The following is a 19,134-nucleotide window of genomic DNA, read 5'->3' as shown; positions in this document are numbered from 1 at the left end:
TAAGGTTTGATCTGAAAAAGTACTGTGTCATTGAGCTTGTTCCCATAATTAACAATGTGACTAGGTATCCAGGAAAAGTAGATACTAACTGAAGAAAAAAATAAGTCAACCACTTAACTAATGTTAAGTGATTCCAGGGCCAGTAGGAAGCTAAGAGAGTCAATGTAAATATCACAATCAGTGTACTGCATAACTTCTACGTGATCCAAGGAGAGAGAAGTGGTACACAACTTGGCAGTGAACAGAGAAACTGCAGAGAAATTTAACAGGTTACCACACACAGCAAACACATGGGCTGAGGTTAATTTAAAAGACAGAACAAAGGGAATGGAATTGACACAAAGCAAACTGTGGTTCTATTTAATCACTTTCTATACGTTGTACCTGGTTATTGCCTCCATGAAGTCACAATGATGAAACACTGGCTTAAATAAACCTCAACCATTTTTCTACTTTAACTGAAGGATACTGTTTTATTTATCCTACAGGTTAAAAAACCAAACACTTTTTTGTAAGAATATTAAATGTTATAATTACTTGAATTACTTTTACATTAAGAATAAAACAGCCAATTATTACGTTTGACAAATATTTTCCTTAGTATGGGTGAGTAACAACATATTTGGAAGAAATAAAGTTTGACTAACATTATTTTCAGAATGAATAAAGCTCGACTAACATCATGTTTAGAATGAATAAAGTCTGACTACCATCATGTTTAGAATGAATAAAGTCTGACTAACCATAAGCATGGAATAAATATTTTGATCAACATTATGTTTTGAATGAATAGATATAGTCTAATATTCTGATTAAAATGAATAAATCTGAATAAAATTTTGCTTGAAATGTGTTGTGATCAAACTTCAGTTTGTGTAATTACTGAAAGATTGAAAGTCTCAATTAAAGTTATTTAATTGTCATATGGTTTTCTTTAAATCAATGACACAAAACATACATGTATTTGTTTACTTACCACTTCTACACACTGTCTACTTCAGATCAATAAATACAAATTATACAATAGCCCTTTTTAACACTCCTATGAAAAGACGTTTCTAGTCCTGATTTCTCCAAGCCCGTTCCCCTGGCTGTGGTTTCGCTAGATAGTAGATAGGGGCAGTGGGAATCTCGTTAATCCATTCATTAATGGATTTAAATGGCAATTTCATTTAAATACAAAATTATTAGCCTAATATTAATAACCTTTCAAGTTGCTCTGGGGCCTAATAGGCCCCACTTTTCGTAGGAGTGTTAATGGTTGGCCACACAAGTGAATTATCACATGATACATATAATAAATGTACCTTTAGTGCAACAAAGCAGTTACCTTAAAATTATCAATTCAATCGAAAAATTAATAAATGAATTAGAGAATTCAGATACATCTCTAAATTTGTCCAAGGTTAATATTATAACCAAATTCCAGCTTAGTCAAACACAGCTGTGTAATATGGCCTTAGATCTGGTATAATCATGTGTTTAAGAACATAAAACACAGCTGTGAAATAAAAACTTAGCTCTGATATAATTATGTCTTGAAAAACAAAGCGCAACTGTGTAATATGAACTAGCTATGGGATAATCACGTATTAAAGAACATAAAACACAGCTGTGTAATATGGACTAGCTAGGGGATAATCATGTGTTAACATAAAAAGCAGTTGCATAATGTGGACAACCTATGGGATAATCAAGTGTTAAAGAACATAAAATACAGTTGTGTAATATGGACTAGCTATGGTATAACCATGTGCTAAAGTACATAAAACACAGCTGTGTAATATGGACTAGCTATGGGATAATCAAGTGTTAACATAAAGCGTAGCTGTGTAACATGGACTAGTATGGGATAATCATGTGTTAAAGAACATAAAGCATAGCTGTGTAATGTGTATTACATATGGAATAATCAAGTGTCAAAGAATATAAAACACAGCTGTGTAATATGGACTGACTATGGAATAAAGTGTCAAAGAACATAAAACACAGCTGTGTAATATGGACTGACTATGGAATAATCAAGTGTCAAAGAACATAAAACACAGCTGTGTAATATGGACTAGCTATGGGATAATCAAGTGTTAACATAAAGCGTAGCTGTGTAATATGGACTAGCTATGGGATAATCAAGTGTTAACATAAAGCGTAGCTGTGTAACATGGACTAGTATGGGATAATCATGTGTTAAAGAACATAAAGCATAGCTGTGTAATGTGTATTACATATGGAATAATCAAGTGTCAAAGAATATAAAACACAGCTGTGTAATATGGACTGACTATGGAATAAAGTGTCAAAGAACATAAAACACAGCTGTGTAATATGGACTGACTATGGAATAATCAAATGTCAAAGAACATAAAACACAGCTGTGTAATGTGGACTAGCTATGGAATAATCATGCATCAAAGAACATAAAACACAGCTGTGTAATATGGACTACCTACAGAATAATCAAGTGTTAGAGTTCATAAAACAAAGTAGTATGGACTTGTTATGGGATAATCAAGTGATAAAAAACATTGTTCAATATGGAATAATTACATAAATGAATACATAGATAGCCTCACTCATATTTTAACCATAAGAATAACTTTTTCAATTAAAATAAATCACATTAAGAGACAACTTTATTAATTAAAGCTAAATATATTACCACTCAACTGTTCTCAATGTTGGAATAAGATTAATTAACTTAACAGGTACAAGTAACTGGAAGACCTAAATGCACATATCACCTATTTTGTATGATGTAGCAGACATGACTAGCACTCATGTATTATTACTTACTTCTGGGTTTCCATCATAATAATATAGAGTTTTTGCTGTGAGGACAAACCAGCGAGATTTGAAGTTAACAGGACCTACAAGTTTTTTATTTTGGGAACGCTTCACCATAAAAGCCTGTTTTATTGTCTCCTCCTCCATCTCTGCCATACTGCAGAGCTTCATCAAAAGTCTTCTGGGCATGAAGGTGTTAAGACATTCATCTGACACTCACTCAATACCACCACCACAATTCATCTGCAAAACAAAACAGATTAAATGATGTTACATATTAGTAATATGGATTTAAGGTAATACAGATTAGATGGCATTAAATACAAGTGTAAGTTATTAGATTAGATGATGTCATAAATTAGTAATGTGGGTGTAAGGTATTACATAATATAACTTTATAAATCAGTAATGAGAGTGTAAGTTATTAGATTAGATGATGTAATAAATTATTAATGAGTGTAAGGTATGAGATCAAACTTCATAAATTAATAATGTTAGTGTAAGGTATTAGATCAGACTTCATAAATTAGTAATGTAAATGTAATGTATTAGATTAGATAATGTTATTAGTAATGTGTGTTTACAGTGAAGATATTTGTATTATTTGAACCATACGCACATAAAAAGGCAATTATATAAAAACTATATACATGTACATATCCAAATTTGTTACACTTCATGTTGTGGAAAGAAAAAAAAGAGACTCCATGGACTTCTGTAAACACTTGTATTACAGTGACAAGATTCTCTCAATATTTTACAGGTTACAAACAAAGTTATCAAAATTCATCAGCTGTAAACACAAAATACTTTGCAGCCATCTTCCAGAACAATTCGTGGCCTTCTATCAACACATTGTATAATAGGTTTCTGTTAACATTAACCATGTTATAAAAAGTTTGAGACTTCAACATTCAATGTGCTACAATTACAAGGAACTTCAAAATTATCTTTCAGTACTCAGCATGTTTAAACGTAACCAGTGTTTCGCTGATATCTTTTAACCCTTTTGCAATGGGTCACATGTCAAAAGCCATGCCATCATGTTTGTTGACTTGCATTCGATATTTTATTGAACTACTATTTTATGAATTTATGTGAATAAAGTTGAAATCAAATTGTAGATTATAATTCAAACTTTAATATTATATGTGAGTTAATTTCTTAATTTAAAAGTAAATATTAAAAGAACATACTTAAATATACACTTTAGCAAGTTGTGTGGTAAACTGAATGCAGTACTGTTTAAAATTAGATGTTTCTGTTGTCAAAATACTGAGCTACAGGTGCATACAAATTAGGTTGATTGGTTGGTTGATTCAGTGTTTTATGGCATGAAGCAGCTAGGTTATCTGCTCCAAACATTTGGTAAAAAAGTAAAATTCATAAAAGGAAATGAAGGTAAAACAAAACAGAGTTTAAAAACATAAATAGAATAAAACCAATGTTGACATATAGTCTACAACTTTAAGAGAGAAACTACAATAAGAGAAGTTGTAAATGACTTTCTGTAGCATAATGGTAATTATAATAACCCACCAGGAAGACTAACAGGTAAGTACAAGAACCACCGTCAGCCACCTGAAGTTTGCCAAACCTTATGGAAGCTAGATGGCCAAAGCCCAATATAGGGTTTTATTTGCACTGTCTAACGTTACAGAACAAAGACAGAACTTGTTGTTGAAATTAAAATGTGGCTTATTGTGATCTGAGTGTTAAACAAACTACACACTGGTGCACTAAAAGTGGACTGCCAGTTGGCATGGAGATGAACAACTGTTAGATCCTGAATACAGGACCATAGTTCATGTATGGAATAGGCACAGTGGTGATAGTGCCAGAGCAGACAGATTTAGCTGCAGCAGTGATAGTGTCAGAGCTCGTTCCCGCAAATACCAACATGGCCCAGTACCCAGACAAACTGGATAGAAGTAGATGTTAAAGAGAAATGGCTCAGTCGGTTTTGAATATTGGTGAGAACAGGGTGTGAACCAACATAAAGCAATTCCAGGGCCAATAGAGAACTAAGCGAGTCAGTATAAATAGTGCAGTTTGAGTACTGCTTAGCTTCTATGTGATCCAGGGCAAGAGAAATGAAATACAGCAGTGAACACAGAAGCTGCAGAGGGGATTCTGCATGCAACCACCGAACCACAACAAACCATGGCAGAGCCCATAAAGTTACCTGATTTTAAACCATCTGTATAAATAGGAATGGAAATATTGTTTGAAAGATGTTCAGTAAATAAAAGACGGTACTTCCAATCGGGAGTGTCTGCTTTTCTCAGATGACTCAAAGAAAGGTCACATTTGGAGACTGTAATAAGCCATGGTGGGATGGGCTGACTAGTGGATACTGCAATGTTGTCCAAGGACTGACCCAATTCATCCAATTGCACCTGAATACGAAGGCCAAAAGGAGCAATGGCAGATCATCTCTTCTGAAAAAGTATAGCCCACTGAGGAAGGAAAACACAATCCCAGGTGGGATGCTTTGATAAGGAATGATGTTTCGAAGCATATAGTAAAGACAGTTGCAAACGGAGAAGATGCAAAGACGGTTCATGAGACTCTATGTATAAGCTCTGAACTGGGGAGGGCAGAAAGCACCAGTACAGATCTGAAGTCCTTGATGATGAATAGGGTCCAGCATCTTTAAGGCCAAGGGTCTGGCAGAGCCATAGACCAGTGATCCATAGTCGAGTTTCGATCGAATAAGAGCACAATATATCTTCAGCACAGAACATCGATCCGCTCCCCAAGTGGTGGAAGAGAGGACACAGAGAATGTTCAGTGCTCTTGTACATTTGAACCGTAGCTGCTTAATGTGTAGTATAAAGGTCAACTTATGGTCAAAGATAAGCCCCAAGAACTTGGTCTCAGGAACCATAGGCAGCACAACTTTGCCAATACGAGTTCAGGATCAGGGTGAATCCCCGGTTGGGAGCAAAAGTGCATGCAAATGGTTTTAGGGAGAGAAATTAAAGCCATTTGCTGTGGTACACTTCAGTACATGATTGAGGATAGTTTGTAGCTGCTGCTCACTATATCTCATGTTCAGCGACCGACACAAGATGTGAAAGTCGTCGACATAGAGCCTGTTTGCAACTGTGAGGGAGTTGTTCAGTGATGGCATTAATCTTTATACTGAAAAGTGTGACACTCAAAACACAGCCCTGAGGGACTCCAAGTTCCTGTAGAAAAGAACGGGAAAGTGTCAAACCCACATGAACTTGGAATCTCCTGCCTATTAAAAAATGTTTAATAAAAATGGGCAAATGGCCACATAACCCATATATGGAGGTCTTGCAAAATGCCATACCTCCATGTTGTATCATAAGCCTTCTCAATATCAAAGAATATTGATACAAGATGTTGTCATTTAAGAAAGACCTCTGATTGATGTTTCAAGTCAAATCAGGTGGTCCATTGTGGAGCGCTATCGTTGGAACTCACACTGGGTGGGCAAGAGGAGGCTGTTTGATTCAAATAACCAAACAAGATGAGCATTAACCATCCTCTCTAAGGTCTTACAGAGACAGCTCATCAAAGCAATTGGATGGTAGTTTGTAGGAATCTTGGGATCCTTCCCAGACTTAGAGAAAGGTTAGATAATAGCCTGGCATCAGGCATCAGGAAAAACATTCTCCTCCCAGATCTGGTTAAAAACAATTAGAAGAATATCAAGAGAAGCAGAAGACAGAAGGCGCAGCATGTCATAGTGTACATCATCTAGTCCAACCGATGTACTGCCAGACCGATGAAGGGCCAGTTTCAATTACACGAGTGTAAAGGGACGATTATAGTCATAGAGACAATCAGCTCAAGGAAAGAGGTGATCGTTCTGCCCGAGTCTTGATGACTAAGAAGGTGGAGGAAGAAGCAAAAGTGCTAGATACCTGGCAAAAGCTTTCACCTAGAGTATCAGCGATGCTCCGGATATCAGCTACTTCTTGGCCATCAGAGAGTAAGATCAAGAGGGGGACAGAATTTCACTGCCCACTGACCTTTTGAATCTTGTCCCATATGACTTTGTAACTAGTGGTAGAAGATATGTTGGTTGTGAACTTAATCCAAGATTCCTGCTGGCTTTGATGTCTTACCCACCGAGCAGGTGCACAGGCCTGGTGGAAAGTGATGCAGTTCAAGAGTGTGAGATATCTACAAAAAGTATCCCAGGCTTGTTTTTGAGCCTTCCATGCCATGTGGCAGGCAGGATTCCATCACAGATGACGATATAGTGGAAAAACATGTTGAGGTTTTAGCAATACATTGAGCAGCTGCTTGTATAATACAATCAGTTACTGCTGCCACACAGGCGTCTATTGATGGCCTACAGATGACAGCACAATCAAGTTCTGCAAGAGCAGTGAAAGCGGGCCAGTTTGCCTGATACAGCTTCCACCAAGACACACTGGTCAAGTGGCATCAACCACGGCCAGCCTCTCAAAATTATAGGAAAATGATCACTGCCTCATGGATTATTGTCAACCCTCCATGAAAAATGGGAGAATAACGAGGAAGAACAAACTGAGAGATCAATAGCAGTAAAGGACTCACTAGGTACGTGAAAATAAGTGGAAGAACCAGTATTGAAAAGAGAAAGGCTGTGATCAGATTGCATAGCTCTACAGAGTGACTCTGCCTATAAACATCAGCACTTCCCCAGTGGGGATGATATCTACGCTTAAAAAGGGAGATGGCAATTATTCAATGAGCGCGTCAAGGTCTGATTGATCATAGGTGTCTCCAGGCAACAGGTAGAGAGAATAAACAGTGATGGTATGACCCAAGGAAACACAGATGGCTACTGCCTCCAAGGGTGTGTCGAGTGGCAAAGAGAGGGTGGGCACATGCTGATCAACTAACAGTGCCACCCCTCCATGCACTCGTCCATCACACAGCCTGTTATTTCTGTCCAAAGAAAACTGCTAAAAGGTGACTGTATTGGCAGGTTTCAGAAATGTTTTCTGTAAGGAAAGACATACAGAATGGTGGGAAGCAATCAGTGTTTTGATGTCATCCAGATTAAAAAGTAAACCTTGAAAGTTCCATTGTATCAAGGTGGCCATTTTTAATTACGTGTTGGCAAATTGGCCAAAGATCCCTTCTGTTTATGACCACATCGTTTTTCCTTACTGTCCTTATGTGAGGGATGTCTATCAACCTCCATGAATCCTGCCCTGGGTCGATTGGGCAGGTCTTTGCTGTTGGAAGGGGATTCAAGTGACTGAAGACTTGAACAAATGATTGTTTTGCATTTTGAGGTGGGAGAAGAAGATGTATCAGAGGAGATGCCTGCACCTGGAACCAAAGGATGTGGATCTTGGGATATGGTGGAATGTATATAAGGGACAGAGATAGGTGTCGAAGTTGATTGATCAACATTTTTAACCATGGAGGTCAAAACACTTTGCATTTGTTTTGAGAAAGATTCTCTTGGAGGCACAGAGAGATCTGTCTGCACTTCCACTGCAGTTGTGGAATGAAGTACAGCAGCATACATCCAAGATGAAGCGGTGGACAGCAACTTTTGAGCCTTAGGATAAGTAACGTTATAAATAGTTTTCAAACGCTGCACCTCTTTTTCTTCCAACCATTTAGGGCAAGAATGAAAGTAGGATGGGTGAGAGCCATTGCAACTGACACAATGAGGGTTTTTTTCACACTCACAGGCATCATGGTCCTTGCCACCACAACGAGAGCATGTCAGGGAACCATGACATGACATCTTTAAGTGACCAAACCTCTGACACCGGAAACATCAGAGAGGGTTTGGAATGTACCGCCATACCCCACAATTAAGATAACCTGCCTTGATAGTGGCAGGTGCACGATGTAATGTAAATGTCAGAACAAGAATATTGGTCAGCATTGTGACTCCATCTTTGCAAGTGGAGATATGTCTCACTGCAGAAACTCCTTGAGTAGAGAATCCAGCGAGAATCTCTGACTCGGGGGATGTTCTTCAACTTCCTCTCAAAAATAACTTCTCGTGATGAATTAAAAGTAGCATGAGGTATAACCTCAATAAATATATCCCCAACTGCTTTTGAATTCAAGAGTTCAGTGTGTTGAGATGTGGATGTTTCCACCAACATGTCTCCAGATTGAAGCTTCTTTACTGACTTTGGAGAGCAAGCAAGTCTCTCCAGTCCCTTCTGAATAAAAAAGGGGGCCATATGCCCTAAAAGTTTCTCTGAAAAAGAATGTAGGATAAGAAAATGAGGTACAACAGGTGGAACAGATGTTGAAGATTGCTGCTCAGAAACTTCAAGATGTGGTCGTTTACCTATGGACTGTTTTTTTCACTATTTTATTTAAATTTTTATTTGGAGGATCCATAGGAAAAAAGGAAATTTCGATGCCCACTTGCCCCATCCACCATGGAGCCCAATGAGGGGACACACTACAATGTCAACCAAGGATACTGCAGCAATGCCAAGGTTTCGTGAGCACTATAACCAAACACCAGCACCAGACACAATGTCCACATCCCATGTTGAGAACTTCCAACACTGGTACTTGGTTGACCCTAGCCAAAGTGGACCAGCCGACTGACCCAAGAGGGACCACACAAAGGCTGCCTGTCTACAGGAATTCAAAGCCAAAGTGGTGTGTTCAGGTTGAACCCCTCAACCACCAGAATCCTCTCCTCCCCTACACGGGTCGCCACACACAGCAAACATGTTGGTGGATATTTAGATCCCAGAGGAGGTAAACTAAAAGAACAGAATCTTCCCTCACAACATACAGGAATCCTCACTGAGGAGTACAAATTAGGAACTCAAATTAATAATATAAACAAGCTAGAATACAAAATAAGAACCTAAAATCTTTTTATTTTACCAAGAAATGGCTCATGTATTAAATTAAACATACTGGCCCTGTTCACCTCTTTCCATTTTTGGACACCATCCCTTACATATACTGACTTCAACAACTAATCAATAGCTTATAATGTCCCCTTACTGGTGTTCTCAGCCATTTGAATCCATATGCTACCACATGAAGAAGGTAGGTTGTGTCTTTAATAGTTTGCTAGAAGTTTTATATTTTGTAAAATCTAAATACCTCTTAGTTACCAAGCTTAATACATTATAGTGAAATTCTCTGGTATCAGTGTAGTCATTTATGATTCTTTCGTTATTCAACTGTATATATAAAACAAAAAAATTGTATATATGCAAAAACGGCTGATATGGGTAGAGAAAGCAATGTGTAGAAGAGCGAACAATGTTTCGATCTTCTTCACTCATTTTCAGGTTCACAAAGAAAGAAAGGGTTACTGACCAGTAGCTCACCACATGTTTGAAGGTGGTTGTGTAATTGAGTGTGGGAATGTAGAGGGCATGCTCAGATGTTGGATTATATTTATTAATACAGGTATAAAGGTGTTCTTTTGTATTGGTTTATTTTGGGCTGGAGTTTTGCATTTGTTTATTTGGTATTTGAGTGTTTTCTATGGTTATGATGTGTTTATTTGATTTGCAGTGTTCGAAAACGTGTGAAGGTGACTTTTATGTTCTTTGAATCTGGTTTCCATTTTTCTACTTGTTTCTTCAATACAGAAGTCTTGGCAGTTATCACATTGTATTTTATAAATAACATTAGTGGTGTGTTTGTCAGTGTAGTTTTTACATGGTATAGACCTCAGTTTTGTGCCTGGTTTTTAAATAAACTTGGTATTAACTGGAATGTCATATTTTGTTACTAGTTTTTGCCAAATGTTGGTTATTTGTCTGCTGATGTCAGGAATATATGGTATGCAGCAGTATATGATTTCGTGATTTTTTAATTCATGGGATATATTTACTTTTCTTAGTTGATTTTGCTTTATGCCTGGGTGTGTGCATGTAATGTTTTCTAAAGTTTGTAGAGGAAACTTATTGATGCCAATAAAGTATTGTTTCATTTCATCTAATCCATCGTTAATTTTATCTGGTGAGCATAGTTTTGTGGCTGTGTTTATTTGGTTTCTTAGTATAGAGTTTTTGTTTTGTTTCATGTGCTGAGTCCCAAGGAATGTATAGTCCAGTATGGGTGATTTTTCGGTGGATTTCTGTGTCAGTTCTTTCAATTTTGAGGTTAAGAAATGATATTTGATTGCTTTCATCTTGTTCACATGTGAACATTTGGGAAGTATAGAGTTAATGTGATTGAAAAATTAAGTGTGTGTTCTGTAGATGTGAATTTCGCAATTATGTTGTATACATATCTGTACCAGTATAGTGGTGGACGTAATGCTGTGTTAATTATTTTGTGTTTCAACTTGTGTCAAAATATTGGCTAGAACTGGTGATACTGGATTGCCCATGCTTAGGCCATTTGTTTGTATATAGTTGTGGTTGTTGAACATGAAGTTTGTCTTCATCGTGGTGAATTCTGTGACAGTTGCCAATTGGTTGCTGGGAATGTCTATTGTTGAGTTAGCGTCTTGGATATAGAGTTCCAAGGCTATCTTGCAAACTTCAGTGGTTGGGACTGTTGTAAAGAGGGATATTACATCGAAACTGATTCAGTTGATTAAAGTTGGATTTGAAATTAAAAGAGTCTTCGATGAATGAGCTGGCTGATGTTACGTATTTGAGGAATGCCCATGTATTTACCAGCTGTTTTTACAAATTTATTTTTCTCTACAAGTGAGTTTTCTCGTCATCATGGATAAAAAAATTGTGTTTGATAACTTCTACATGCAAAATCTTAAAAGGCTTAGCAACATATGTCCAACAGCACTCAACTTCAAATATCATAGTGAAAAGAGATAACTTTTTGTTTTACCTCTTGATTTATTGTTCTATATTTCAAGAAAATAAGTTTAATAATTTATTTCTAAACTGTAATAATATATATACATATATAAAATAATTGAAATGTTGCTATACATACTAGTTGCTAGTGCATGAAAACACAACCAAGACATGGATGTTTAACAGCCAGTTGTAGATTATTTGATATGTAACCTGAGTGTATGTGTACTGCATCAATGCAAGTGATGTTATCTATGTATAACAGATAGGTTAATGTAATATATATATAAACATCTGAAATGTAATTAGGAGGTTTTAAGAGATTGCACAAACAATATTTATGATTTTTGGAACAAAGAATAGTTCTTGTTTTAATCATAACATGAAATCACTTTCCACTCATACAACAAATGAGACAGAATATTTTCACAAAAAAATCTAGTAAAAATATTTCATTAAAAATATCTAATTTTTTGTGTACAAAATACTTGTAATCTTTAATGAAGGTCTACAAAATTTTGTGGAGATACACACATTGTATCAAAATTTATACTACAAATACATATGTACAAATGTGTAGATGAACTTGTATATTATAATGAGCCTGTCGCAAAAGGGTTAACATTCACGATGTCCCAAACATCACCAGTTTCAATTATACTCCTCAGTATTTATCATGTTCCAAACATAACCAGTGGTTCATTTATATCCCTCAGCATTCACCATGTTCCAAACATAACCTTGATATCTTCAACATTCACCATGTTCCAAACATAACCAGTTTCACATATATTCTTCAAAATCCACCATGCTCCAAACATAACCAGTTTCACATATATTCTTCAAAATCCACCATGCTCCAAACATAACCAGTGTTTCCTTGATATCTTCAACATTCACCATGCTCCAAACATAACCAGTTTAAAAGATATCCTTCAAAATCCACCATGCTCCAAACATAACCAGTTTCAGATATCCTTCAAAATCCACCATGCTCCAAACATAACCAGTTTCAGATATCCTTCAAAATCCACCATGCTCCAAACATAACCAGTTTCACAGATATCCTTCAAAATCCACCATGCTCCAAACATAACCAGTGTTTCATTGATATCTTCAACATTACCATATTCTAAACACACAGTTTCATTGATATCAACATTACCATATTCTAAACACACAGTTTCATTGATATCAACATTACCATATTCTAAACACACAGTTTCATTGATATCAACATTTACCATGTTCTAAACATAAACAGTTTCACTGATATCTTCAACAGTCAACATGCTTCAAACAGTTTCAAATATTGCTTTCTACCTCCCTATCCTTACAACAAAAACAAAGTCAAGATGTATTTCAACATTCATCAGGTTGCAGTACAGCAATTAATGAATTGCACTTGCCTTATTCAAATAAACTGATACTAATGGGCTATGTAGGCCTAGTATGTAATATTGATGTTGTGACCATAAAGTAGATAGAATATACCTGTCATGAGATAATCCCAAGAAATCTTGTTTTGTTGCTAGCTTTAATTGGATGATACATCAAAAAGGTGTTTATTAAATTCAACCTCACTATTTCCTATTGTACAGACTGGACACAAATCTTTTAAAATTGGCCTAACTGTACATACTTTTATGTTTATAGGGATATTAGTTTAAATTTAAAAAACACAAATCTGGCAATAACAGCTGATACCTAGCTCATTTAACTTTTCTACATCAATGATGTGCAACATTACATATGTAAAAAACAGCTTTCTCTACTCGTACCAGTCACTTTTTACATATATAATTTTCTCTACAAGTGTTTTCTCGTTATCACAGATTATTATTTCAATGATGTGCAACACTTTAGGCTACTTGAATTTTTTACATCCTCCTCCTTGCACATCTTGAAATCAGTGGTGGCCAGCTAGCAAAAAGCTAGTGTGTTAAGTGTATCCCAAGTATTTATCCAATGAACATCAGGAGATTGGCTTTTTCTTTTTGCCATTTGATAGTTCAGGTACAAGTGTAAAAATTCAGACCAGTTGTAAAGAATTAATTATTATATCTTTCATAAAGCAACCATGTCCAGTATCCATACACAGTTTGATCCTGAGACTTAAGGCACAAATAAAGTTAAACCCCAAATAGTAATCATAGATGTTCACAAAGAAACCTAAAAATTCACAAAAGTAACTTGAAATTCTAATTTGTAATAGTTGTAAAGAAGCAAAATTCACAATCTATCATATTTAATTTCAAAAACATTGTATTTTAGACAAGGTGAACAATAAATTTACTGAAGGGTTTCACAACTTGCTTATTTCTCATTAGAATTTTTTTATTATTGTTTCTAAGAATCTCTCATGATAACACTGTTTTTAGTGAAGAACAGAAAACTATGTAAATCACCATCGTGTGGTAGTAATAATGACATATTTTGTATTATAAATCTTACTAAGCCATTACTCCATTAACTGAGTAAACTTATTCAGTACACCCCATATTTAAAAAAATTATTTGAATGTATCATTTGAATAACCTCTCAATAATTTTTGAAATAGTTTCCTATATTATCAAGTTTGATGTGAAACTATCAAATCACATTTTATAGGATTTAGAAAATTAGTAAGACATGTAGCAACCATTGTGACTATATCATCTCATTACTTGCAAGGAATTTCACAATTTGTGAAATTCTAAATCTCCTGTCTGCTCTGAAGTACTAATATTTTGTTTTGGAAAGGGCTGTAATATACCATTTTGAAAATTGATTACTTTTGTATGACAACACACTACCTATTAAATGCTAAACAGTATGAAAATGAAGAAATATATATCATCAAAGTGCACCAGAAAAATCTAGAATAAGACCTGAAACAAGTCATACTCTAGCCATATAAAGTGTGACTCTTAAAACAGACAAGAGTCCATGAATACATAGATGAGTAACAAAAAGTCCATATGTTTTAGGCAACAATATGTAGTATAATCAAGATGGATCTCCACCTGGAAAAATCACATGTGCATATGCTGTTTCTACATCATGAATATCCAAACAACTGAAAACTGACATGAGTATTCATGCTGTTTCGTAGAAAGATTCAAAGCCTAGAAATTTCTATGCAATCAGCCTGCTGGAACAAGTATTGGGAAAAAAAAATCCTTCTCATATGCTAGATGGATTATGAAAAGTATGAAAGAATGAGTGGTTTGCTTTAAATATGATAGCCTAACAACAAACTTTTCCCACAGAACCTAAGAAAGGAGGGCTATTACAAGATAAAGCATGACAAGACATGGAAACAAGAACTGTAATGATATAGCAAGATTCTAAAATCATTATAACATAACATATTCAATCCCTGTAACACTTATGTTATTTGTGATAATAACTTATTAATTATTAACCTTGATCAAAACAAGTAGCTTGTTGCATAAACTGTCATGTTGTTTACTCATAATGTTTAGTGCTGGTTTCAAATGTTTTAACTGTGCAATAACACATGCTTGTAAACACAGAGGTTTCTTATATCCAGAACCATCCAAAATAAATTTGAAGCAGTTTCACATTACAAAAGGTAAAATTAGATTGACTGGTGGCAATCACATTGGAGGAGCTATCAACTGCGAGATGCCAATCACTCAAACAAGTCTCTGAACTAAATATAGTGCATGTTAATAGCTGAGTAAACTATTATTTACAAATCCTTCACTACTGTGTCCTCAATCATTTAGCACTACACAATTTTTGGTTATTATTGCATTCATGATAGTTTCTTTAAAACCTAACAATCTCTGAACCAACATTAAAGAAGGAACAACACAAATTACAAAACAATTAAAACACTAATTATTTACTTCATGCACTATCTCCAAGTGTCCTTTGAAAATCATGACAATCATATATGCAAAACTTTATATAGATCCCTTAGCAATACCTGGTGACTAATCAGAGGTAATTAAATGGTTATGACAATGTAACTTTTGCAGTAACTTAACATCTGTAATAAATTACTATAACATGTTAATAGATTAGCAAAGATTCGATTTTTCAGAATATATTTAAATATGAATTGCTACATAATTTACTTTCTACATCAAAGCAATATCTGACCTAATTATTCTTCTGTAATTTAATTTTTTCCTGCTACTAAGATAAAGGTAGTAACAATACGTTATAAATACTAGAAATCCTAACACAAGATGATCACATTCAGTACTCTGATATTTGAACCAAAAACTTAACAGAATTAAATATCACATTTATAATTTTTAACATGTATGATTTATTTTCATTTGGTATAATTGTGCCTTTTCACATTTTATTCCACTAAAACCACATCAGATCTAACAAAATTATAGCAGCTTCTTGTAACTTAATATAGTAACTAATATGCTCCAAGTGTTACAATCAGGGGGCACACTATCATTTTTACAGAACTGCTGTCTATAACAAATGATACTGAAACCCTGCCACAATATTTCATAGTAAATCTTGACTGAAGTTAAGACCTTACCAAAACTGCTTTTTAACTTTTAGTTTTTACTGAGCCACAGGTTGTAAAAACTCAAGTTGCAGATCTATTACAGAATTAGTAACTTCTGTAGGGAAGTACATTGTGCTAATATAATAATTATGAAAATAGCAATTTACATTTCAAGTTTTATTGTTGGTGGAACATTCTACAAGTTTCAATAGAACATTGATCTGTCTTATTTGGGTATGATCAGTACAAAATAAGAAAAGGTTTATATTTCATAACAAAGACAACAGGAATTAAATGTGATAAATATGGTGTTAGTAAGTGTTAATATCAGTATGTTTTGTAAACGTAATGGAATTAACAATTTCACTAAAATATAGACAGGCCACGAATTACAGTACGACTCAGAATAAAAGTAATAAACAGCAAAGAATTTTATGATATTAACTTTAAACACTGTCAAATAATATTATTATTAATAATAATTATTAATCAAGCTAAAATAACTTCATAAATTTATAACACCACAACTTCAGCCCAAAATGTTATTTACATTATAATGACATATTACTCGTAAACATTTAAATAACAAAATTACGGTTAAAAATTACATTATAATTTATATTAATTTTTATTACTCTGTACAATAACTTGAAATAATAATGTACTCTAACTTAGTAGAAGTAATAATTAGTATAACTAACATTAGGCCTAAAACAGAACGACTGTTTATGCTTGTGTTAAAGATACTACCAGCTTCTCCATATTGCTGATATACAACTGAATTAAATGTTCATAAAAATAACCTAAACTTTGTAAAGAAGTAAATTTACCTTCAAATGTCTAGCTTTTCTTTTAACAAGCCACAATGACGCTTAGTTATTCCCATACCCTAATTTTTTCCTTTCATTTGTTAATGTGAATGAAATACATTTTTTGGACTCTTCGACACCAGAGGGTAGGTTGTTATTTAATCCATATTTTTGTGCCATATACGGTCATTGTCGAATTATTACAAATAGACATTAAACCTCGTTTTTCATTTCGCTTATATGAATTTTTTTACCCTCAGAGGTACAAATTTATGTACAGTGAAATACGAAGGCGTGTTGCCTTATTATTAAACATCAGATTGTTTTATTAACTATATTATAACTTTTGCGAAGCTTGCTATAAAAAGAAGGTTTTCAGATTTTCTATAAAATTTTATTTGCTAAAATATATTTTTAAAGGTATATCTTCTGTTGTCTTTTTTTGTACTGTTCTTGTGTTATCCTGAAATATTTATGAGTCTCGTATTGCAAAGTAGTCAGTGAGCCGGACTCTGAATTCGAGTCTCCAAGTTTCAAGGTCAATTCCACTCTTTGGCATGACAGATGTGTTATAAGAATAACTGTCAAATACCAATAATCTTAAAGTTGGTGGAAGGTGATGTTGACTAGTTGTCTTGCTTTTAGTCTATCAGCTCTGGGTTGTATAAAACATTTTAGTTGCAGATTTGTGATATCATAAGTCTTTCTACTAAGATAGATGAATTAAACTTTTGTAGCGGACTAATTAACGGGCTTGGAAAGACATGGGGCCACATGGAGTGTCATAGAGGGCAAATCTGAACCTTAACCTCTTATGCCATTTCCTAGGATGTCCTAAGAAAGCCTTTCAAGTTGATGTAGATCAATAGAATAATAGCAAGGTAAATAAATAAAGGGGTTACATCCGAACTGTCGACTCCTATATCAGTCCCTGGAACCTCTAAGGATGCATGCTAAGTTTGGTTGGGATCGGTCAAAAGTGTAGACGTGAAAAGGGGACACATAAGCGACACTTCTGCTACATATAATTCTTGTAGCTTGCTTGCGAAATATAAAAATTGTTTGTATTTTTGTTAGTTTTATTTCTCTATGCGTACGAAATGAGCCTGAGTGCAACGTGTTCTGTCAGAACTTGAGGCTGTACACTAATGTTGAATCTATAAATCATTTTATTTTCTACGTAAAACGTGACTACTAATTGGTATGACTGATAAATCAATCTGAGAAAAAGTTTATCTTTAAGTTGTAGTTCCGATTTGGATATGGAAATATGAATGATTTAACAAAAGTAGTAGTATTTACTTTAAGCTGGAGATTTTGTGTTATAGAGTTTCATAAAACAAGATAAAGCTATTTATCTTACAGAAGAACTAAGCTTTAAGTACCTATTATCATGACACCATTATTTATCCATGTTTGTTAAAGATTAAGAACAGTGAGATAACATTTACTTACAAACAAGTATTTGTATCAGTGGGGCAGTAAACATCTCAAATAAAGTGCAGTTTCAGTACACATGCATTGCAAATGCCATTTATTACACTCCGGCTGAGCTCTCTTGGAAACCTGAGTAAAGGTACTTAAAAACCACGGAAAACTTTCTAATGGTTGAATCTACTAAAAACCCACAGAATACTTTCTAATCCATGAAACTTCTTGAAAACTACAGGACACTTTGTAGTAGATGAATCTGATTAAAACCATATAAGCCTTTCTAATGGATGAAACTACTCAAAAACCACAGAACACTTTCTAATGAATGAAACTACTCAAAAATCGCAGAACACTTTTTAATGGATGAATTTACTTCAAAACCACAGACAACTTTCTATTGACTGAATCTACTTAAAAGCCACAGAACATTTTTCTAAATAATTAATTTACTTGAAAACAGTAAACACTTTCTAGCAGATGAATCCACTTGGAAACTAAAAATAACACCTTACCAACCAAATCTTCTTAGAAACCACCGAACTCTTTCTAATGGACGAAACTCCATGAAAAACTAATGAATACACCTTACAGGCCAAATCTTAGAAAATACTAGTTAATAGTTGAATTTCTTTTGAAGTTCCTAAAAAACTTATTAATAATAAGTGATGAATTACCATATGAAAACAAATTATTCACAGAAACCACTGACGATTTAACGGTCGGCTGAAGCTGATCGAACCCCTCTTTAGGTCGGGCTCCTATTTGCTTTTTCATGATGTATAATATTATCATGAATAGAATCTTCCGGGCCTCATTTTTTTAGCTGACTAGACATTTAGGCTTAAAACTACCCCTGACCGGTAACCAATTA

General features: G+C 34.6%; 1 protein-coding gene across 1 annotated transcript in view; it reads right to left on the bottom strand.

The window, feature by feature from the left end:
* The window catches only part of LOC143228464 (tyrosine-protein kinase Btk-like), a 66,718-nt gene extending 49,723 nt beyond the window's left edge, over positions 1–16,995 (bottom strand). The window contains exons 1-2 of the mRNA XM_076459720.1: positions 16,851–16,995; positions 2,794–3,027 (exon numbers count right to left, since the gene is read on the bottom strand). Coding sequence (XP_076315835.1) covers positions 2,794–2,973 — 180 coding nt within the window. The 5' untranslated portion in view covers positions 2,974–3,027; positions 16,851–16,995. The remainder of the gene's footprint in view (positions 1–2,793; positions 3,028–16,850) is intronic.
* Between the last annotated feature and the right edge of the window lie 2,139 nt (positions 16,996–19,134).

Source organism: Tachypleus tridentatus, chromosome 10 (assembly GCF_004210375.1).
Source record: "Tachypleus tridentatus isolate NWPU-2018 chromosome 10, ASM421037v1, whole genome shotgun sequence".
NCBI lineage: Eukaryota > Metazoa > Arthropoda > Merostomata > Xiphosura > Limulidae > Tachypleus > Tachypleus tridentatus.
Note: the sequence above shows the minus strand (reverse complement) of the source record. Positions and strands in the feature narration are given on the sequence as shown.